The sequence below is a fragment of the Gordionus sp. m RMFG-2023 genome, chromosome 2 (genome assembly GCF_954871325.1).
Source record: "Gordionus sp. m RMFG-2023 chromosome 2, tfGorSpeb1-WG-v2, whole genome shotgun sequence".
In the NCBI taxonomy this organism is placed as follows: Eukaryota; Metazoa; Nematomorpha; class Gordioida; order Chordodea; family Parachordodidae; genus Gordionus; species Gordionus sp. m RMFG-2023.
In genome coordinates this window covers 5425479-5444336 of record NC_088776.1, presented here as the reverse complement: position 1 = coordinate 5444336, position 18858 = coordinate 5425479, and the positions used below count along the sequence as shown (strand labels likewise).

Genomic DNA, 18858 nt, shown 5'->3' with positions numbered 1-18858 from the left:
ACCATATGTCGGTGGTACAGTTGATTTAGCACTTTAAATTATTTATAAATATTTTTAACTTTATTGAATTCTTTATTATAAATTTCATTCATATAAATTGAGGGTATTGACGTTATGATTTAAAGCTTTAACAAATTATTTAAATTCATTTGTGGCAAGAATTTTAATAACATTTGTTTTTGGTTAACATTTAAATAGTTTTCTATTGTATTATTATTTTAAATCTTTTATTGTGATTAATTAGTGCAGAGGTGGTATTTTTCTTATACATCATTTCTACCATACATATTTTACAATTGGCAGTTTCTGTTTTAGAATCATGAAGATAATGATTCAATGTTAAAGAATTTTTTCGCCTTTCATTTAAAATTGACTTTGTCCATCCATCTCTTCCTCCATCAAAATTTTATTTGAATATATTTAAAATTTTATAAAATCTAAGTTTATCATCCTTCCTGAAATTTCAAATTAATTATACATTAGCAGCTGAAAGAAAAAATATTTAAAATTCAAAACAATTTAAGAAATAATAAATCAACTAAACCGTCAGAAAATTAATAATTCTTATTTTGACAATTTTATATTATCTTAGTAGTACATAAATTATAGCCCATATGATTTAAAATTGAATATAAAATTATTTAAGATGTAATATCATTCTATTAGAGGCGATTATGACAATGTAATTAATAACGAGGATGAAGTTTTATGCATGATAGTGATCATGATACACAATCTGAATTAGAAGAAGATATGTCATTTGAAACAGACAATAGACTTAAATATTATTTCGGTAAATATGTGATCGTTTATCATATAATATTTCTCTTTAAAATTAGTCAAAAATAAGGGTTACTAAAAGGAAAAAGGATTTTCCTAATCAAAGAATAAGAACTCGTCAACAAAATTTAGTTACTCATCTTCCAGGAGTAAAAGAATGAGAAAGAAGCAGTCACTCTAGAAAAATGTTTTGCCTTGTTCATAACACCAAAAATAATGGAAGAGAGTATTTATCATACCAATGAAAAAATTAAAATTATAAATAAAAACTATACTGACCAATATGAAAGTTCTACTAAAGTTGGTGTAATAGAATTCAAGGCATTATTGGGAATTCCTTATTTAGTTGGAATTTTTAAATCTAACCATCAAAATAAAATGATTATATTTTTTACTTTGTTAGGGTGTTTCCCTAACTATTTGATTTATGAATATATAAAAAAATAGGAAATAAAATAAAACGATGATATCCACTAGGAAAATTTAATTACTTCATTTTTTATTATTTAATTACGATTTATAATGATAACGCAAAAATAAAATGTTTACGAATCAAATCGAATTTCGAATAACAAATAATTCGTTTTAGGCCTAGTCAATTAATTATAAAACACGCTTATATATAATAATATATTTAGTATTAAAATAAAACGTATACTTAATATTTTTAGTGAATAAATTAAAAAAACTTCTTACAATAAAAATTAATCATTCCAATTTTAATTATATTTTAAAACAGACATTATGATTACCATTCCATAAAAAAACAAAAAGAGCCTTCACGACATCATAGGTATGGATAAAAATAAGATTAAAGAAATGAGCAATGATGTTTTGTTATAAATACTGATATCTCCAAAAAATATAACATCTAGGAAGTTGAAATTTTGCCGCATAATTAAGTAAAAATCGATAGGGAATTGTTTAAAAATAATACCAATAAATATTACAAGGTGATAGTTATATTTTTTTTTACCCACAGCAGCTTTGTAGACTCCTCCAGTTATAATGATCAAAAGAGCTAGAATTTTGCTTGCCGTCAAAAATGTTTGAAGTTTAGTGGCTAATTTGACACTGTAACAGTTTATGTAGCCGATCAAAACTTTTGGAATATAAATAAATGTTTGTTAAAGTAATCGATTTAAATTTGTTTCAACACAAAATGAATGAACAAAATAGTGTGGTAAGGCAGTAAAGCGAATATTAAAATAATTGTTTTATTTGATTATTTTAGAAAAGTATTTAGTCTAGTATTATGTACTTATTACTATTTCACAATTTTCAGACGGTTACAAATATATTTTATTTTTTATTTATAATAATAAATCGAATTATAAAATATAAATCCACATTTAATTATAATATTAAATTTGTTATCGGAATTAGAGCAAAAATTTAACATCTTCCATTTTAAATCCTATTTTATTTCTAAAATGAGCATTACTGAAAGCGAAAAAAAAAGTTTTTTGGAAGAGGAATATACTAATTGAAGAAAAGGAATTTCTGTATTAAGCTCATGTGTTAACAAGATATTTTTAGCAGGGATTTTGTGAGTCAACATCTTCTAAAAGCAATTTGACAATTATAAACGAAATTGTTTTCACAATATCATCAAAAAAAAGGAAAGCTAAATGTAAATATCTTCTAAAAAAGTATACCAAAATGATATATAGAAAGATTTCAACATCCTGCAATTTATTATATGCTCTGTGTGATATGCTACTAATGCAATAATAAATGTATTATTTATGTTTACGTATTACTGAAGATAATCGTTGATGTTTAGAAAATGGTTAATAATAAAAATATTTACGTTAAAAAAAAATTCATAGTGTGGCACTACTAAAAAAAATAGACATGCAAAAAGTATTCTTCAAAGGATTTATTTGTGCAAAAAAATTTCGTCAAGTATTTATATTCGAATACATTTTTTGAAAATTGTGCCCAACCCTGCGAAATAAGATGGGCAGGCAGATATTACTCATAAAATATGGCGGACTACAAAGTTACGAATTTGAAGAAATACAAGCAATAATAAAACAGTCTGACACCCGTCCCATCGCCCAAGTTATCTTTTTTTTCATTAGAAAAAAAAATCCCCAGACTTACACATAATGATGTAAGCTACGATCTTCCTGCCGTAATCGGGAAACTCCGAGTTTGGAAGCATGGCGGCCACTATATACTTGCTGAAGGTCATGGCGATCACAGCCATGGCAGATGTTTTGAGCACCATGAGCAAAGTCCAGGCAAACAGGTAGGCCGGTACTTGTCCCCAAAACCGTTTGCACGCGGTTTGAGATTTACCTCGTGCGGGAGAAGCGAAGGCCTCCATAAGGTATGCGTGTTCTCCTCCCGATTTGGGAATCATCGTGCCCAATTCGGCATAAGACAAAGCACCTTAAATATGCGATTATAATATTTAAAAAAAATATAACAGGAAGATTATAGAAAAAATAATTTTCCTTAATTTATAATAGATAATTAAGAATTGTCTAGGCTTGAAATTGGAAAGATGATAAGTTGACTATACCAACCCTTACAACAATAATATCTATAACTAAGAAAATTAAAAAGAATTTATTAGTTATAAACTTATTTATGCAAATAATATTATAAGGTGAGAAAATTATTGTAGATATGATAAGAGTTTATAAGAAGATTTTTTTAAAAACAACCTAACATAGATATAACTCCGCCGAGTAACCATACTAATAGTGAAAGGCCGACCGAATCTGCAGCTTTGATAACTCCAATCGGCGTGATAAATATACCGGAGCCTACATATATATTTTACGTAATAATTAAATAGTATGTTATATAATGCAATTATAATTGAAAATATATACATATATACTACCCCATCTTGTTGATATGCGAGTACCCTTGATTTTTTATTTTCAAAAATATTTATTAATCCCTTTAAAATAATTAAAATCTTAATTAATGTAAATATATAGCATGTTAATTAAGTGCAAAAAATTTATTTAAAATTTAATTTATTTAAATTATAAGGATGATATAAGTATTTCAAAAATTAACTATCGTCTGCTTATTTTAACAAACAATTACATTATATTTTAATCAATTTATAACCTTAAAGTTTAACTTCGAATAGATAGACGTAAATTAACAAATATCCACATTCGTGATAAATGAAAGGAGGGAATTTTGGAAAAAGATAGCAAATCAATTAGTCCTAACCTAAATTTTTTTACCATTAAAGATATACTACAGAAATATAAGAATATCCGCGTACTGTAAACGTTATTTAATAAAAAAACAGGCTACTCGCTATTCAAAAAAAAGGTAACGCGTAAGTTAAAAAATACTAAATATTATATATAAATTTTCTTTTTGATCAGATAAACACGAGCGCGTAGGGCTCACTGGAGCAGAGGATTTGGGGGAAATTTATTAAAAGTATTTAAAGAATTATTTAGTTTCAAAAAAACTTATTAGAACATATTCACAAAAATCTTCATTTTCAGATCCTCATTAAAGTTTTATTATTATCTTTATCAGAATTTAATCTTAATTCGTATTTTTAGCTTCATGTTTATTATAAGATTTGGGCAGCTAGACATCGAGGTTGAAAAATATCCGAATTAGGGCACGATCTACATTTAATAAGAAAGACTTTTATCAATAATATTTCTTATCTGAACCCTTGCGTGCCAAGTATTGATCTTTGTCAAAATAAATATACAATCCATCCATTAAATAGCGCTACTTCTGATTCCCAAACGCTACATGGTGGAGGATAGGGAAAAACTAGCTTAGTGCAAGATGGTTGGAAGTAACCCTGCCAAATTCTGCACTCGCATCGAACCAAAGATAATTAGCTGCTGCATGAAAACAACTTCCGCCTAAATTTTGCACTCACATGGTTTTTAAGAGTTTTAGAAATGATCTCTCTTTCCTTTTAATATTTAGATTATCTCGTCTTCTCTTCTTGACCATTTCGTAAAAAAATAATTTAAAGTGGTAATGGAAACCATATTATCGAAAAATGATTTAATTCGCGTACAAATTGCCAGATGTTAAATTTTTACTATGAATGAATCTCGCTTGCGATAAATCAGCTGATATTTAGCAGTGATTTCGTTTCGCGTTAACATTAACTGTGAAATCAGGGTTATAATATACACATATATGTCCCCGCAGAATTAATAAATGGTAATTTTATTTTCTAAAAAAAAGAGTACAATTTAATATTTCATTTAACCTGGTTTTTAAGTAAATATCTCCAAAATGTCAATTCGCTGCAATCAGATTATGATGCAATGACATAATATCGATGCAGAACTTTAAATATTAGTGCGATATATTTAAAATATTTTGAATTTTTCGCCACGTATTCATGTTCGCGCTAAATGTGAATGAGGGGTAAGAAGAAACTATTAAAACACTATTACAAAAGAAAAGATTCAAATTGGGATTTAAAACACGTAAGGACAAAAGTGTATGGGACAACACAATATTTCTTAGACATAAAATGGGGCTTATACGAAATAGGGATATTACAACCCAAGGAATTTCTATCCCTTCTACTTATAATAATATCTATTTTTTTGCTATATTTCCACATCGATAAATCACTTTTTAAAAGTTTTATTGATACATTATACTTTTTTAAGAAATTAATTTTCGAATGGAATCAAATCGCAAACTTTTATTATTCGCAACGAATAAGGAATTATTCGATTCATATTTTCGAATCTATAAATACAATATTCGATCTGATTCGTATTGAGGTATACATGCAAAGAACAGTTAAGTTATAGTGAAATAGTATGGGGTTGCATGAGTGCCAAAAAGCCCTAGGAAATATTCTATTTACAAAGAATATAATAAATGTTACTAAATATCAAGAAAACATCAACGAAGAGTTACTGCATTCCACATTTTATTTATTAGGTCACGAAGAATATACACCTTCCAGCACGATGACTGTCCTTGTCATACCACCAAATCTATAAAAACCTTACCAGATAACAATCTCATAAAAACATTTGGGGAGCTCACTCAAACAAGAATTTGAAAGTAGCAATCCTTGGTACCATAAAAATAAATTAGTTAATAAGGAATCGATTTGAAATACTAAAATGTGCGCCCCCTTATCAATTCAACGGCCACAAATAATATTCTTTACGAAGGCTAAGGGTGATAACATCATTTTAAAATAGCTGGAGTGAAAATAATGATCTTTTCGCATTAGTAAGGCGATATTTTGAATTGCTCATTCATATTTTGCTCTATTATAAATGATAAAGGTTTTGAAATAAAAAATTTTGGAGTTCGTGATTAATTTTTTTATATTAAGAAATTTAAATAAGTTTAAAAATAAATAAATAATAAGGCATAGCATGAAAAATTTAGTTAAAAATTTTAGGTCTTAAACTTATTCGACCAAGCCCTAGGGCAATAATCAATCATCCTTTAACTACTCAAATCAAGTGCTGACATATTACTAACACTAATGCACATTAATTAATATATTAAATTTTACATAAATTTGAAAATTAAAGAAGAAATTTAAATTTATAAATATATTTATTTTTTAAAAAAAGCTAATACTTAAAAAAAATGCTTGGCCAAGGTCAAGTTATTTAAACTCAAAAAATAAAATTAAAGTTATATTTTTAAAGTAAATAGTGGCAAGGATATTGAAGAGAAAAAAAACGTTTTAAAAAGTGTAATTTATTAATTTTTATAATATAATTTTACAGCGGGCCAGCCCCGATGGCAATCTCCGACTTTAAAATCCATTTATTGAAAGCCGGACAGGGTTTACAAACCGGGGTCAGGCAAACGATAAACCTTCACACGGTTTTTAATTATAAAAATATTACCTATCATAGTTCCGACGATAATTGCAGTCCCGCCCAGAATACCAACTTCTTTTTCAAGTCTCATGGGCTTCCCTTCTTTTGTTCCCTCGAAATCCATGTTCTCAAAGTGGTTCCACTTTCAAGTAATCTACATTTTATATTATTTTTTTTTAAATAATAGTAGTATAGAAAATTGATATTTACAACAAAATAATACGCAAAAAAAAATTAATATTATAAAATATTGTAACTTGAAACCCTTTACCTCATAGCCCGAATTTTATTATTTTAACATTTTTATTATAGGAGGAAATGGCGGTTCTTGTTTTTCACATTACCAAAACGTCAAAAATAAAAATGCAACGCACTAATTGGTATGTTTCCTTTTTTTCGACTAAGTGAATAACCGCTAAAATTAAAAAACAAATCATGGGTGCGCGTGCGCTTAAAATTTATTTACATAATGGGCGGGCGGGCAAGCGTTCGGGTTAAAAACCCGTTCTTTATAGATCTCTAATATATGCTAAGAATAATTTTTTTTTAATAAATGCTATTTACCGACATATTTTTAGGGTTAGGTGATGGGGATTAATAATTTATAGATTACAAAATCAAGTGAGAAATAATGCTGACTGAATTCTATTCATTAAAAAGAGAGGTGAAGGCAAAGAACAATTACGAGAAATTGAAGTGAGGTCCTTTCAACCCCCAGTTTTTTTTTGAAAATGAAAGGTGTCTGAAAAATTTATGACAATGAATATAATTGCACAATATAGGAAAAAAAATTATACGTAGCCAAGCATGCGCCACTGCTAACACATAATAGTTCATATTGAACAAAATTCAAAGCTCAAAAATATTTATGGATTCGAAAGCTGTTATAAAAATTAATGGTTAAATTATAATAATGGCAGAAATGATGAAATTTCCCCGATAATTCAAACTTTTTTGGTTTAACAAAAATACTAGATTAAATAAAACATCTGCTCGATAATTTATCAAATTTCGAGCAGGCGATTCTAAAATAATATACGCCAACAATTTGGAATTAAAATAATATTCCCTTTCCTTTAAAATAAGATGGTCAAGAAACCCATGCGAAAATTTAAACGTCTTCGAATGTTATTTTGCAAATATTGGCAATGACGAGTTTGAAAGAGAACAAGGCAAGGTTTATGGAATGGAAGGAATACAATTGCGAGGTTCAAAATAATGCATAATACTCGTTTCACATTGCTGTTTTAGATTACTTTAAAAAAATCGAGATTTGAATAAAAAAATTTTAAGGAAATTTAAAAATCTACTCAAAGTCGGCTGAGTATTATAGAGTTCTATATCAACATTTTATTTTATAAATGAATCTTTCAGTCCTATATTCTTATATAATCACAATAAAAATGTTAAAAAATATAATTAAGAACCGTCCTTTATCTTCATTTATAACATTGTGATCTTCTATTTAATGACAAGAAATATATATTTTTTTAAAATCTGAACAATTTGTTAAAAAATAGATACAGCATAAATATAAAAATACCCAGTTTTACCCTCCCCATATGTGATAAGATAAATCAAGTCAATGGTAAATAAATCGGTTAGGATTTTGGTGAGCATAAATGGAAGAGGGGTGGTGGTGGGGGATTTAAAAATATAGCGTCTCCCGATCCTAATCTCAGTTTATTTAGAAATGCCGGGCATAAATTTTACTCAATCAGAAGAAGCGCGACAAGGAATTCAGGCTTTAGTAATATATTAATCATATTGAGTTGATTAGTTAAACCTAGATGCTTACTGGCGAAATTGATATCTGGGATGTGCCAATATTCAGATGAGCTCATTGCTCATTAGTCTTTATCGAATTTTGAATGGCGATACGAAAATAAATTACATATAAATGAAATAAGGTGATTTTTTAAAATTTGTTATGTTAACCATCTCCATCACTACAAATCGTGAGAATGATAAATTATTTAAAAAATATATCATAGCATGGAAGTAGGAGGGGGGGGGGTGTTAAGAAACGCGTTTATGATTTACGAAACTTTTGGGGTAAATTAATATTGAATATGTTGTTTTGCTTTAAATAAATGCTTGTTTCGTGATAATGACTTCGCGCAAATACATTCGCGGTTGAAAATTCGCTTTAAAAAGTTCGCAATAAAAGTTACGCTAAAATGTATTCACTCTAAATTATTCTCGGTAATGTTTCGCGTAAATAAATTGGCGATATTGTCTTCGCTATAAATGTTTCGCGGAATTGGTTTTGCGATAAAAGTTTGGCTGAATTGACCTGATACGCGGTTAAAAGGCATATTCATTTAATTTCTAATGCCAAGCCAATTTTTAATGCAAAGCGTTTTTCTTATTGTTTTATAAAACATTCGATTTTTTTGACAGCAAATTAGTTCTAGCTGTGAAAAGCATTTCACGAGCAGTTGATGCATATCATGTCAATCACATCACATGTCAGATCGATAGATTATCAATAGGGAAATGACAAAATGATTATAATTTAAATTAAAAGAATTATTTGTACTCCTTACTATTATTCGATTAATCAAATTGAATAAGCTTAAAAATAAAATATTATATTTTTTTTTAAAAAATTGATGAATTATATTTGAAAAATTGACACGTAATTAATTCAAGAATTTCGCAAGTAATTTACCTTACTTTAAGGGGGTCTTCTTATTCTTAGATTTAAAAAATGAAAAAAAATTTCCACCGTCAATTTAATCACCCACCCACCCCCATCCTCAAATCTTCATTATACCTTTGCCAAAGTTTTATATGTAAAATTGTTAAAAAATAAATTCTTTAGGCCAAAAAGGGAAGTTGAGTTTAGTTAGGGGGGATGATAAATTTTATTTTTAGAAAAATTTATGCAAATTTGGATGACATTAATAAAAAAAAAAGAAGGTATATACTATTTTATGTAAAAAAAATTAATAAACTTTAAAAAAAAATAGTTATATAATAAAATATCAGATGTTAGGTCCCTGAAAAACTTTCCGAGTGTAGTGCCTGGAAACTTAAATGATTTAGCAATTTTGAGAATTACAATGATCCGATATAAATTATTTCATAAAATAACAGGAATAGAACCGAAATAGTAGTTATATTCAATGGTTTGGGACAATTATTAGATTTTGTTCTAAGGCCATTTAAAGTTTCCTGAATGTTCTACATTACAAAATAATTTTATAAATCATCAAAAATTGAACAAAATTTTTGAGTAAAATTGTAATAAAACAATTTATTAATTTATTTGTATATTATTACGAGAAGCACATCTCTCCAGTAACTGTTAAGTTTAAATTTAAATTCATTGAGAACTCTATTCGAATTTTTAAAAAATGATTGAATATAGTGATATAAATCGCTCCATGTGAGCCTATTTTATAAAAAGGGCTAAGGATTTTATACAGATAGGCAAGCCGAAAGATGTTGTTCTAGATGGCTAAAAGGTTTGGACATTTATTTGCTAAATCTTGAAGCTTAGGGAATATTTTTTTTGGCTAAAATATCGAGTTAGCCGTTTTTAATATATGGAGCGATTTTTGAAGGCATTACAAATTTTACTAGTAATATGGACAAATTTCGAATAATAATATAGGAATATACTTTAAGATATCCCGATTCAATCTTATATTAGCATATTTTATTAATTTTTTGTTCATTGTTTTATATATTAATATTTAAAACTTAATAAAAAATAAGCATTCTTGTATTTACTACATGTCTTCTCGTTAAAAGAATATAGCCAAATTATTGGATGATGGATCGATCTAAGATCGGAATTCCTAATATGAGCTGATAATTTAATTCGCCACTTTTGGATCCTAGTGTTTTAATGTCTTATGATCGTAATTCCTGATATGCTAGTAATTTATTTCGTCTGTTTTGGATCGGAGTGTGTTTAAATGTCTTCCATAATTTGTCATTAGAGATTTTTTCGATTTTATTTTCAGAAAAAAACACAAAATCATCAGGAATTTTTGGTATTTTAAATCTTTTTCGAAATGAATATAGCTCAAATGTTTATTTATTTACCGATATATCTTTCTCCTAGCATATTGGTTATCAATATTAAATGAAAGCTAATTTTAAAAAATTAGCGCTATTAATCATTCTTCTAAAGTAAACGAGTCTAGATCATGAGAAATGTGTACTTTACACATAATAAAAGAACCTAAAAATAAAATAATATTTTTTGTATTTCTTAATAGGACCAACCTTTTTATAATTTAATATTTGAAATTTTATTATTTTTTTATTGTATTTATATAGGTGTTCCTCATTATAATGAATAAAGATATCACTTAAATAAGAGGGTATAAAAATTTAATCCACAAATCTTCACGTATAAGGCTTATTTTTTTTTTAAAAAATCAAAGATTGATACACCCTGTGGAGGTGCTTGTCTTTTCAAAATAATAATCATTTTTAAATATTTATTTAAAATTCTTTAATGGATGTAGGGCAGACTACTCTAACAAAAATTTGGAATTTTTTTTCCATCTGATTTAATCATTTGATTTTTTATCCAACAATGATTTCGTTTTAAAATTAACAACTAATTATTTAATATCAAAGAGGTAAAAAATTTGCTAATTTTTGCGTATTCTTAGCTAGCTAACCAATTTCAAATTTCGTTTCTATTCAAATTATATATAGACATGTGTGATCTTCATATAAATTTTTATTGGAATTGAGAGATAGTTGAGAAGTGAATGATTTTGATAATTATTTTTAAATAAAATCCAGCCCTAACAATATTACGGATTCAAAGACGACTACAATTATATAGCTAAAATAATAAAATCATCTATAATTCTTCCCTCCTGAATTAGATGAAGATTGAAGGCTTCCAAAATATTGCTTTTGCAATGTTCAAATAATTAGTACTCCTACCCTTAGGATGTCGGCATTCTAAGATGCAAGGGCAATGAGTTTAGAATACGGTTGGCATAATTAAATCAATTTAAATCGCGATTTACAGTGATTTCTGTAAATAAAAACCATGATTTAAATCAATTTTATAAATTATTCGTAGGTGCACTATATTTATATTAATTTTAAATGTAGTTTCTACATTTATATTCGTTTTAAAATTCAAATAATCGCACATCGTTAAACTGAAATTATTTTTTTTGTTTATACTAAATTGTAATATAGGAATTGTAATTAAATAGGCAATTAAATATTCACATTTTTTATATTATGTTGATAAAGGAAAAAATATTCATGATTTTTGCCAGTCCTAGTTCGGAACGAGACAGCTGCGAAACAAATTATTATATTATATGTTGCTTTTATTGTTAAAAAACAAGATTGCGATGTTGTTAAAATATACTTTCGGTTTTTTTAAAGTAACTAGTTTCGTTACAAGTTGTATATCCTTAAATTCAAAAATAATTAATGACAATAATGTTGTTAAACGGCTCGATTTCAGGCGATTAGAAACGGCAAACTCAATATTTTAGCCAGAAAAATATTGCATTTCGCTAATAGATGTCCAAATCTTTTTGCCATATATAAGTAAAATCATTAGGCCCTGCGTAATATTTTTCTGTGTAAAATATTGAGTTAGCCGTTTTTAAAAATAGACTCAAATCGAGCCGTTTAACATAACTAAGTGACAAATATTTTTTTTTCTCATAAAAAATATAATTAGCTATTACAGCAATACTAAAGAATTGTAAGAAATTTTTTTTGGTGTATTTCTAATAATATTCAATTATACAAGAATGAACGATCATATATTTCAATTATTCATTGCCTTCATAGCATATATTATAAAATAAAGTAAAATTTAATTTGATTTATGAAATAAGTCGCACACAAAAAACATTATCGGATTATTTTAAGAACAAGATTTTAACACGACCCTAGTCCTAAGCCCTGCTTGATTCTTAGTTTATTTAGAAAAAAAATGCGTTCCGAGAGGAACATTTTATTGAAAATTATTAGTAAAAACAAGGATCGAAATCTCTTTAAGCATGCTAAAATGTGGTCAAAGGTCATCAATCGGCATTAATTTATTTTTTTTAAAAAAAAGAGAAATCTCTAGAATTTTCGAATTTAATCTATAAACAGGTCTCCAGATAAATGAATCACATAGCCAACTTCGCAACAAAATCATTTTCCTTTCAATAATAGGCAACCTAATAAATAACGCTTGAATCTTTATAAATTATGTGATTATATGATCTGTCAATTTTTTAAAAAAGTGTCAATTTAAATTTCAATATATAAGTCAAAATAATTTGCATAAATAATAATTTAATCATTTTTTTATAAATAAAATATACTAAGAGCAAATATTAAAAGATTATGTAAAACTAAATAAATTTCAAAAATAATAAAAATAGAAATTTGATTGACATTTGAAAAATTAAAACCCAATTAATTCAAGAAATTTGTACCTTGCCCTAAAAGGGTTTTTGGAGATATTTAATCACCCCCCCCCCCATGCTCCTTATACTTTTAGCAGCCAAATTTTTTTATATTGTAAAATTTTACAAAAAAAATTATTTAGGCATAAAAAAAATATTGATGAAAAAAACATTTATCATTATTTAATTATTAATCTAATTTATTTATTTCATGTAAAATTATGCAAATTTGGATGACAAAAGGTATAAAGTAAAGTATCAATTATCCTTCTTATATTTTATAATAAACTAAATTTCATTTTTATAAGTAATAGTAAAAAATATAACCATTTTATAAGAAGGTAAATATCTGTGTTCCCTTAAATCTTTCTTTCCATGTTGGAATGTTCAGAAACTTATTTAATTTAGAAAATTTGAGAAGTAAGGATAATAGGCTATGGCCCGGTTCGACTTATTATTTATGCTTGGCTAAACAGCTGAACTGGGATACCCTATCTTGGTTTGTTTTAAGTATTTGGCGGTTTGGTTAATTTTTGTATCTTTTTCTTTTACCTTTTAGGCTATTTGGTCGAATAGCAGACCTGTATAGTTAAGTCGAAACACGATATACTTTTAAGGCATAATAGATCTAATGTAATGTCTCAAGTATTCTGAAGGTTCGGCATCATAAAATAATTTAAAGGTTATGAAAAATTGAACACTTCAAGATTTTAAAAAACATTTTAATTCCTTTATTATGAGATTTAAAAAACATTTTAACTCCTATTTTTATTATGAGATTTAAAATATAACATTTGCATTCCATTAAAAAAAAGATAAATCTTTTCTTATGCCTTTGATAAAATTCCAATGAATGGTATTATATATTTTTTTTAAATAATTGGGTATAGAAAACCTAATAGAATTATAATCTGCAATCTGTTATTATCGCATCGGATGATGAAGAATAGGGATTAGAAGGGAAACTGGTCTGCCCAAATAAACCTAAAAAATGGGCCACTAAACGACGATGGTGGGCATAATATAATTATAATAAATATTTTCTTAATATTTATATGTTGATGAGATCTTCAAAGCCCGGCTAGCGGGAAGGACCAATCTAATTTTAAAAAAAATTACAACGGGCCGACAAGCCTGCACATAAAATTTCCAGGCCAGGTTATTTGATAAAATATCAGTTATAGCCTAGGAAAATCTCTAATTTCAAGTTAAATTTTAATAGGCCAGCCTGGGCTTTAAAATTTGAAAACACGCTATTGTGTGATGGTCGGAAAATTCGAACAAAAAAAATATAATGGACCAAGTCGGACTTTTCCGAAAATTCTAACTAGTCGAGCCGGTTGTGAGAAAAATTTGGACGAGGTACTTGTGCAAAAATTCTTAGCGGACCGAAATGGGTTTATAGATTTTTTATTAGATTACCCCTCCATTCCTAGCGTGAAATCGCAGTGATTTATAAAAATTACGATGTATTTTTGTATTCTTGGCTGCGAATTCGCACTAATGCGTTATACCTATCAGTTCGACGCGCCATGTTATCTCAAATATTTTCGCCTTCCGTTCTTACTTTCTTCTTAATGCATGATAATTTAGGAACATAATGATCATAAAGCTTGCAGGTTCGGTTCTAGTAATTATTTATTTTCTGCTTTCATATTTTCGAATTCTTAGGCCTAGATTATTCAAAATAACGAAATTTAAAAAAAAATCCGGGCTGAGCCGTAAAATAAACGAAAATAAAACACGGGCCGGGTCAAAAATTTTGACCAGAAAAATTAGTTAAGAATTGCTTTAAAGATTTTTTTATAAGAATTTAATTTTTTTTAAAAAAAATTCGTTTAAATGGAAAATTTTGTGCTTCCAGCGCTTAATATATCATTATGATGTAATATATAAAAAAAATTTAAAAATGATATTTAAAAAAAAAGACCTTGTCAGGATTTGTGTTAAAGTCCTCGAGGTCGACCTGAATTCGCGATCGGACCTTTTCGGGCGAAAAAAAAATTCAATTTTCAGGGCCTCCAGTTTGGGGACCGTTTTCGTTAGTTTTATAAATCATATAAAATAATAAGGGATAAACTAATAAATATTTTGGCATAAAACTTTACTCTTAAGCAGTAACTTTAGCATAAGGTAAAAAATAAATCGAGGGGAAATATTAAATAGTCAAAAGTGATTTATTTTGGCTTTCTAAAGTTGGATCCAGGGTGACGGACCAAACTGAAACAATAAAATATCTAATTCATTTGGTTATTAATTTTGATAAAAATAATATTTTATTTCATTAATTCGTTCTTAATTCAATTTATTTTTTAAAAATAAATATTACAAATTTATTATTATCCTAATTCTTGTCGTGCTTTCCAAAAGTATTTGCTCTTATTATACCAAATTTAGATTACTATTTGAATTCAAGGATGGGGCTTATTTTACTACCTTTTTTTAAATATTATATCGGCATTATTTTATTCCTTATTATATAGTACGCTTCCATAAGGCGTTTTTCCGCGTTTTTAGGTGGTGTTAAATGGCATGATTTGAGACGATATTTAAAAGCGGCTAATATTTTACCCCAAAGATATAATTTTGCTAATAGATGTCCAAACCTTTGTTACCATCTATTTCAATTTTTTTTAGCAAAAATATTGAGTTAGCCGTTTTTAAAAACCGGCTCAAGTCGAAAGGTTTAACAAAACTATGCATTTTTATTTCTAATGTATTTCAAATGTTTATATTAATATTAATATAAAAAAACTAAAAATAGTTTATTACTTTGAAAGCACTAGTTATTATATTTTTCATAATGAATAATCCTCAGAATTCCAATCTGAACTCTATTTTTTGCGTTATTTATGATAGCTAAAGTATTGATGCGACATCTAAAGAAATTTGGAAATCATAAATTTTAGCGATTGAAACTATTAAGATGTCTATTTAAAAGTTAGTAGTAATAGTGAATTTTATTCGAATTTAAATATACCGCCAGAATAAAGAGAAAATTTTTTATACTCTTATTGGTTCAACTAGTGTAGTTAAACGGTTGTTTTGAGCCGATTTTTAAAAATGGCTAACTCAATATTTTAGCTAGAAAAATATTGCCTAAACCTCGAATTTTCGCTAATAGTTGTCCAAACCTTTGTTCCTTCCACAAACAAAATCTTCAGGCTTGGCTTGTGAAATATAATTCTAGATGAAATATTGAGTCAGCCGTTTTTTAAAATCGACTCAAAACGAGCCGTTTAACAACACTAGGTTAAACAATTTATCTCTTTTAAAAACCAACGTCCAATAGAAAAAGAGGATGGGTTCTGAAATTCCTTCAATTGAGGATACATCAAATTTATTTCTTTTTTTTAAAAAAAAACCGAAACAAACTAGTTATGCTTTATCGATATTATATTTTTATAAATATAAAATAAATAACTGTTTCTAAAAATTTTAAAAAAATATATTGTGGGAGAAATTTTAAACGTGTGAGATTCGCGGTAAATGTGTGCGCGTGTTGGCAAATTGCGGGAAGTCTCCCGCTGAAGGGGCGATTGGGAGCACATCATTCAAAATTACAATACGTAAACGCCTCAATCTCAGTCTTTATTAGAGGGTCAATTTAATAAAACCAATATTCGAAAATAACCAGACGTTTAAAAATTTTCAAACTAAAAACTGGAACGTAATTTTGACACCCTAAAAAAAGAAATGAATCATAAATATATAACATGATATAATAATAATAAATCTATTATTTGCAAAGCTGGTTTTTATCTTATTCAGAATTTGGATTTCGAAAAAATAATTAAGCGGCCATTTTGCGAAAGTTTTCTTTATGTTACCCTAAATAAATAGTGGTTTAAAGATTATTGCATCATGTTTTTTTTTTATTTGTATTGAAAAAAGCCATAAAATATAAATCTCATCATAATTGTGTCAATTTTATTTCGTGTTTGTTTATATAATCAGATTATAAAAATAGAAGATATAATTTATGTACCACTCCATTTTCTAATACGTAAAAAAGAGGAACGTGAAAATTTATGAATAAAATGTATTTACCTAAAATGAGGAATTCCTATGGAGAAGATTAATGGAATGAAGGATGAATAAATTTTATTTCTTTATTTTCCCGGTAATTTACACGATCAAATTTTTTCCTTTTTTTTTTACTCGTTCCTCTGTGACAAATCGGTATATTTTTTTCCTTTTAAAATAAATTATTTATGAACTCTATCTTTTTAAAATAATAAATATTTTTTAAACATTTTTTTTATGAATTTTCTAAATCCCAAAAATATAGGTAGATAAATTATAAAAATAATTATTAATTTTTTTTAAAAAAAAAATAGAATAAATATTAAATTTCCGCCGTTGTTTATTTTTTATTATTTATTTTTTATTATTTCTTTTTTTTTTCAAAAAAAAGGAGCATTTTATTTATTTATTTATTTTATTTATCTTTCTCTCTCATCTTTTTATTGTAAATGGTTGCTAAAATATTGTAAAACCTCAATAAAAATGACCACTCAAAGTTGAATCCTTTTTTTGGTCAAGTTATAGGGAGATGTAGCCGATATTATATCTACAAAAATATGAATATTTAAAAAATTATTAGAAATTTTTTTTATATTTTTAAAAAGTGCTTGAATTTTGATGGGAAAAAATTTAATAGAGGTCAAGCTCTAGTGGAAGCAGGTGATTAGTAATATTTTTTTTACTTCTCTCGATGATGTGAAATTATCGCAGAAATTTAAAATTTATTAATTTAGGTTTAAGGTGATAGTTCCATTATATTTAAAAAAAAACCTGACCAGTGTTTGACATTTTTTTAGGTCCAAACCAGTAGTGAAAAATTTTTATTTATTTTCCCCAATGAATCGAGTCCATTACTAAAATTTGTTCTAGAAAGTGTTAAAAAAAAGGTAACGGATTCTCATTATCATAATTTTTCAAAAAAAAAAATAAGCGAATTTTAGTAACTTAAAATTTTATGGGTACAAGTTATATTTTAGAAAAGTTACATTTAAAATACTTGCATCTAATTAGTTAAAGTTATATATTTTTCCTATACTAGTCACGTATGCAGCGCGTAGACAGGGGGAGGTTGCTAAGCCCTTCCCCCTCCTTCAAAATAAAGGGAAAGATGTGCACATCGTTATAATGATGGAATTAGAATCATGATTTGTTTTTTCCCGTTTGACAATGCCCGTATAAGCGATCCGCATGATAATTGCCAATTTAACTATCATTTTACTTTTGGCTTTTGTGAGTGTTAAAAACAAACATAAATCCCAAAACAATGGCATTGCTAACATTTCCAATCTTGTTACAAAATAACTTTACTTCTAAAAAGTAACTCGTTACTCGTTACCTTGTGGAAAAGGGAAAGTGTTATTCGATATTCAAAAAAGAATAATAACGCTTTACTCGTCACATAAAAATACTAAATATTATATATATTTTTTTCTCTTTTATTTATTTATTTTTTTCCTTTAGATTATACAAAAATTGTATAATTATAAGATAAAATCTTTTGAGAATTTTTAATAACAATTAATTCTCAAAATTTTGATTAAAATAAACAAGAGAGCTTAGTACTCGAGTGTTATGTGCTAGGCACATCATTAACTGGCGCAGAGGAAATTTTTTTAAAATCTTGATTAGAATTTAATCTGAATTAATATTTTTACCTTCTTATGTTTTTTTTTAAAGATTTGAGCTGTTAGACATCGCAGTTGAAATATTTTATTATGAAAAATTTATACTGAGTGCCCTTCCTTAGTGGTATCGATTGATTGGGTACCAATGTTAACGTGATTAACTTTTTAAAACTTGAGCATTAGAACCTTAAATTT

The 18858-nt window shown here is 27.0% G+C and overlaps 1 protein-coding gene across 1 annotated transcript in view; it reads right to left on the bottom strand.

Annotated features, from left to right (window-relative positions):
* The window catches only part of LOC135923495 (b(0,+)-type amino acid transporter 1-like), a 29263-nt gene extending 11969 nt beyond the window's left edge, over positions 1 to 17294 (bottom strand). Inside the window, exons 1-5 of the mRNA XM_065458278.1 lie at positions 17063 to 17294; positions 6636 to 6762; positions 3459 to 3560; positions 2890 to 3180; positions 1757 to 1882 (exon numbers count right to left, since the gene is read on the bottom strand). Coding sequence (XP_065314350.1) covers positions 1757 to 1882; positions 2890 to 3180; positions 3459 to 3560; positions 6636 to 6732 — 616 coding nt within the window. The 5' untranslated portion in view covers positions 6733 to 6762; positions 17063 to 17294. The remainder of the gene's footprint in view (positions 1 to 1756; positions 1883 to 2889; positions 3181 to 3458; positions 3561 to 6635; positions 6763 to 17062) is intronic.
* Between the last annotated feature and the right edge of the window lie 1564 nt (positions 17295 to 18858).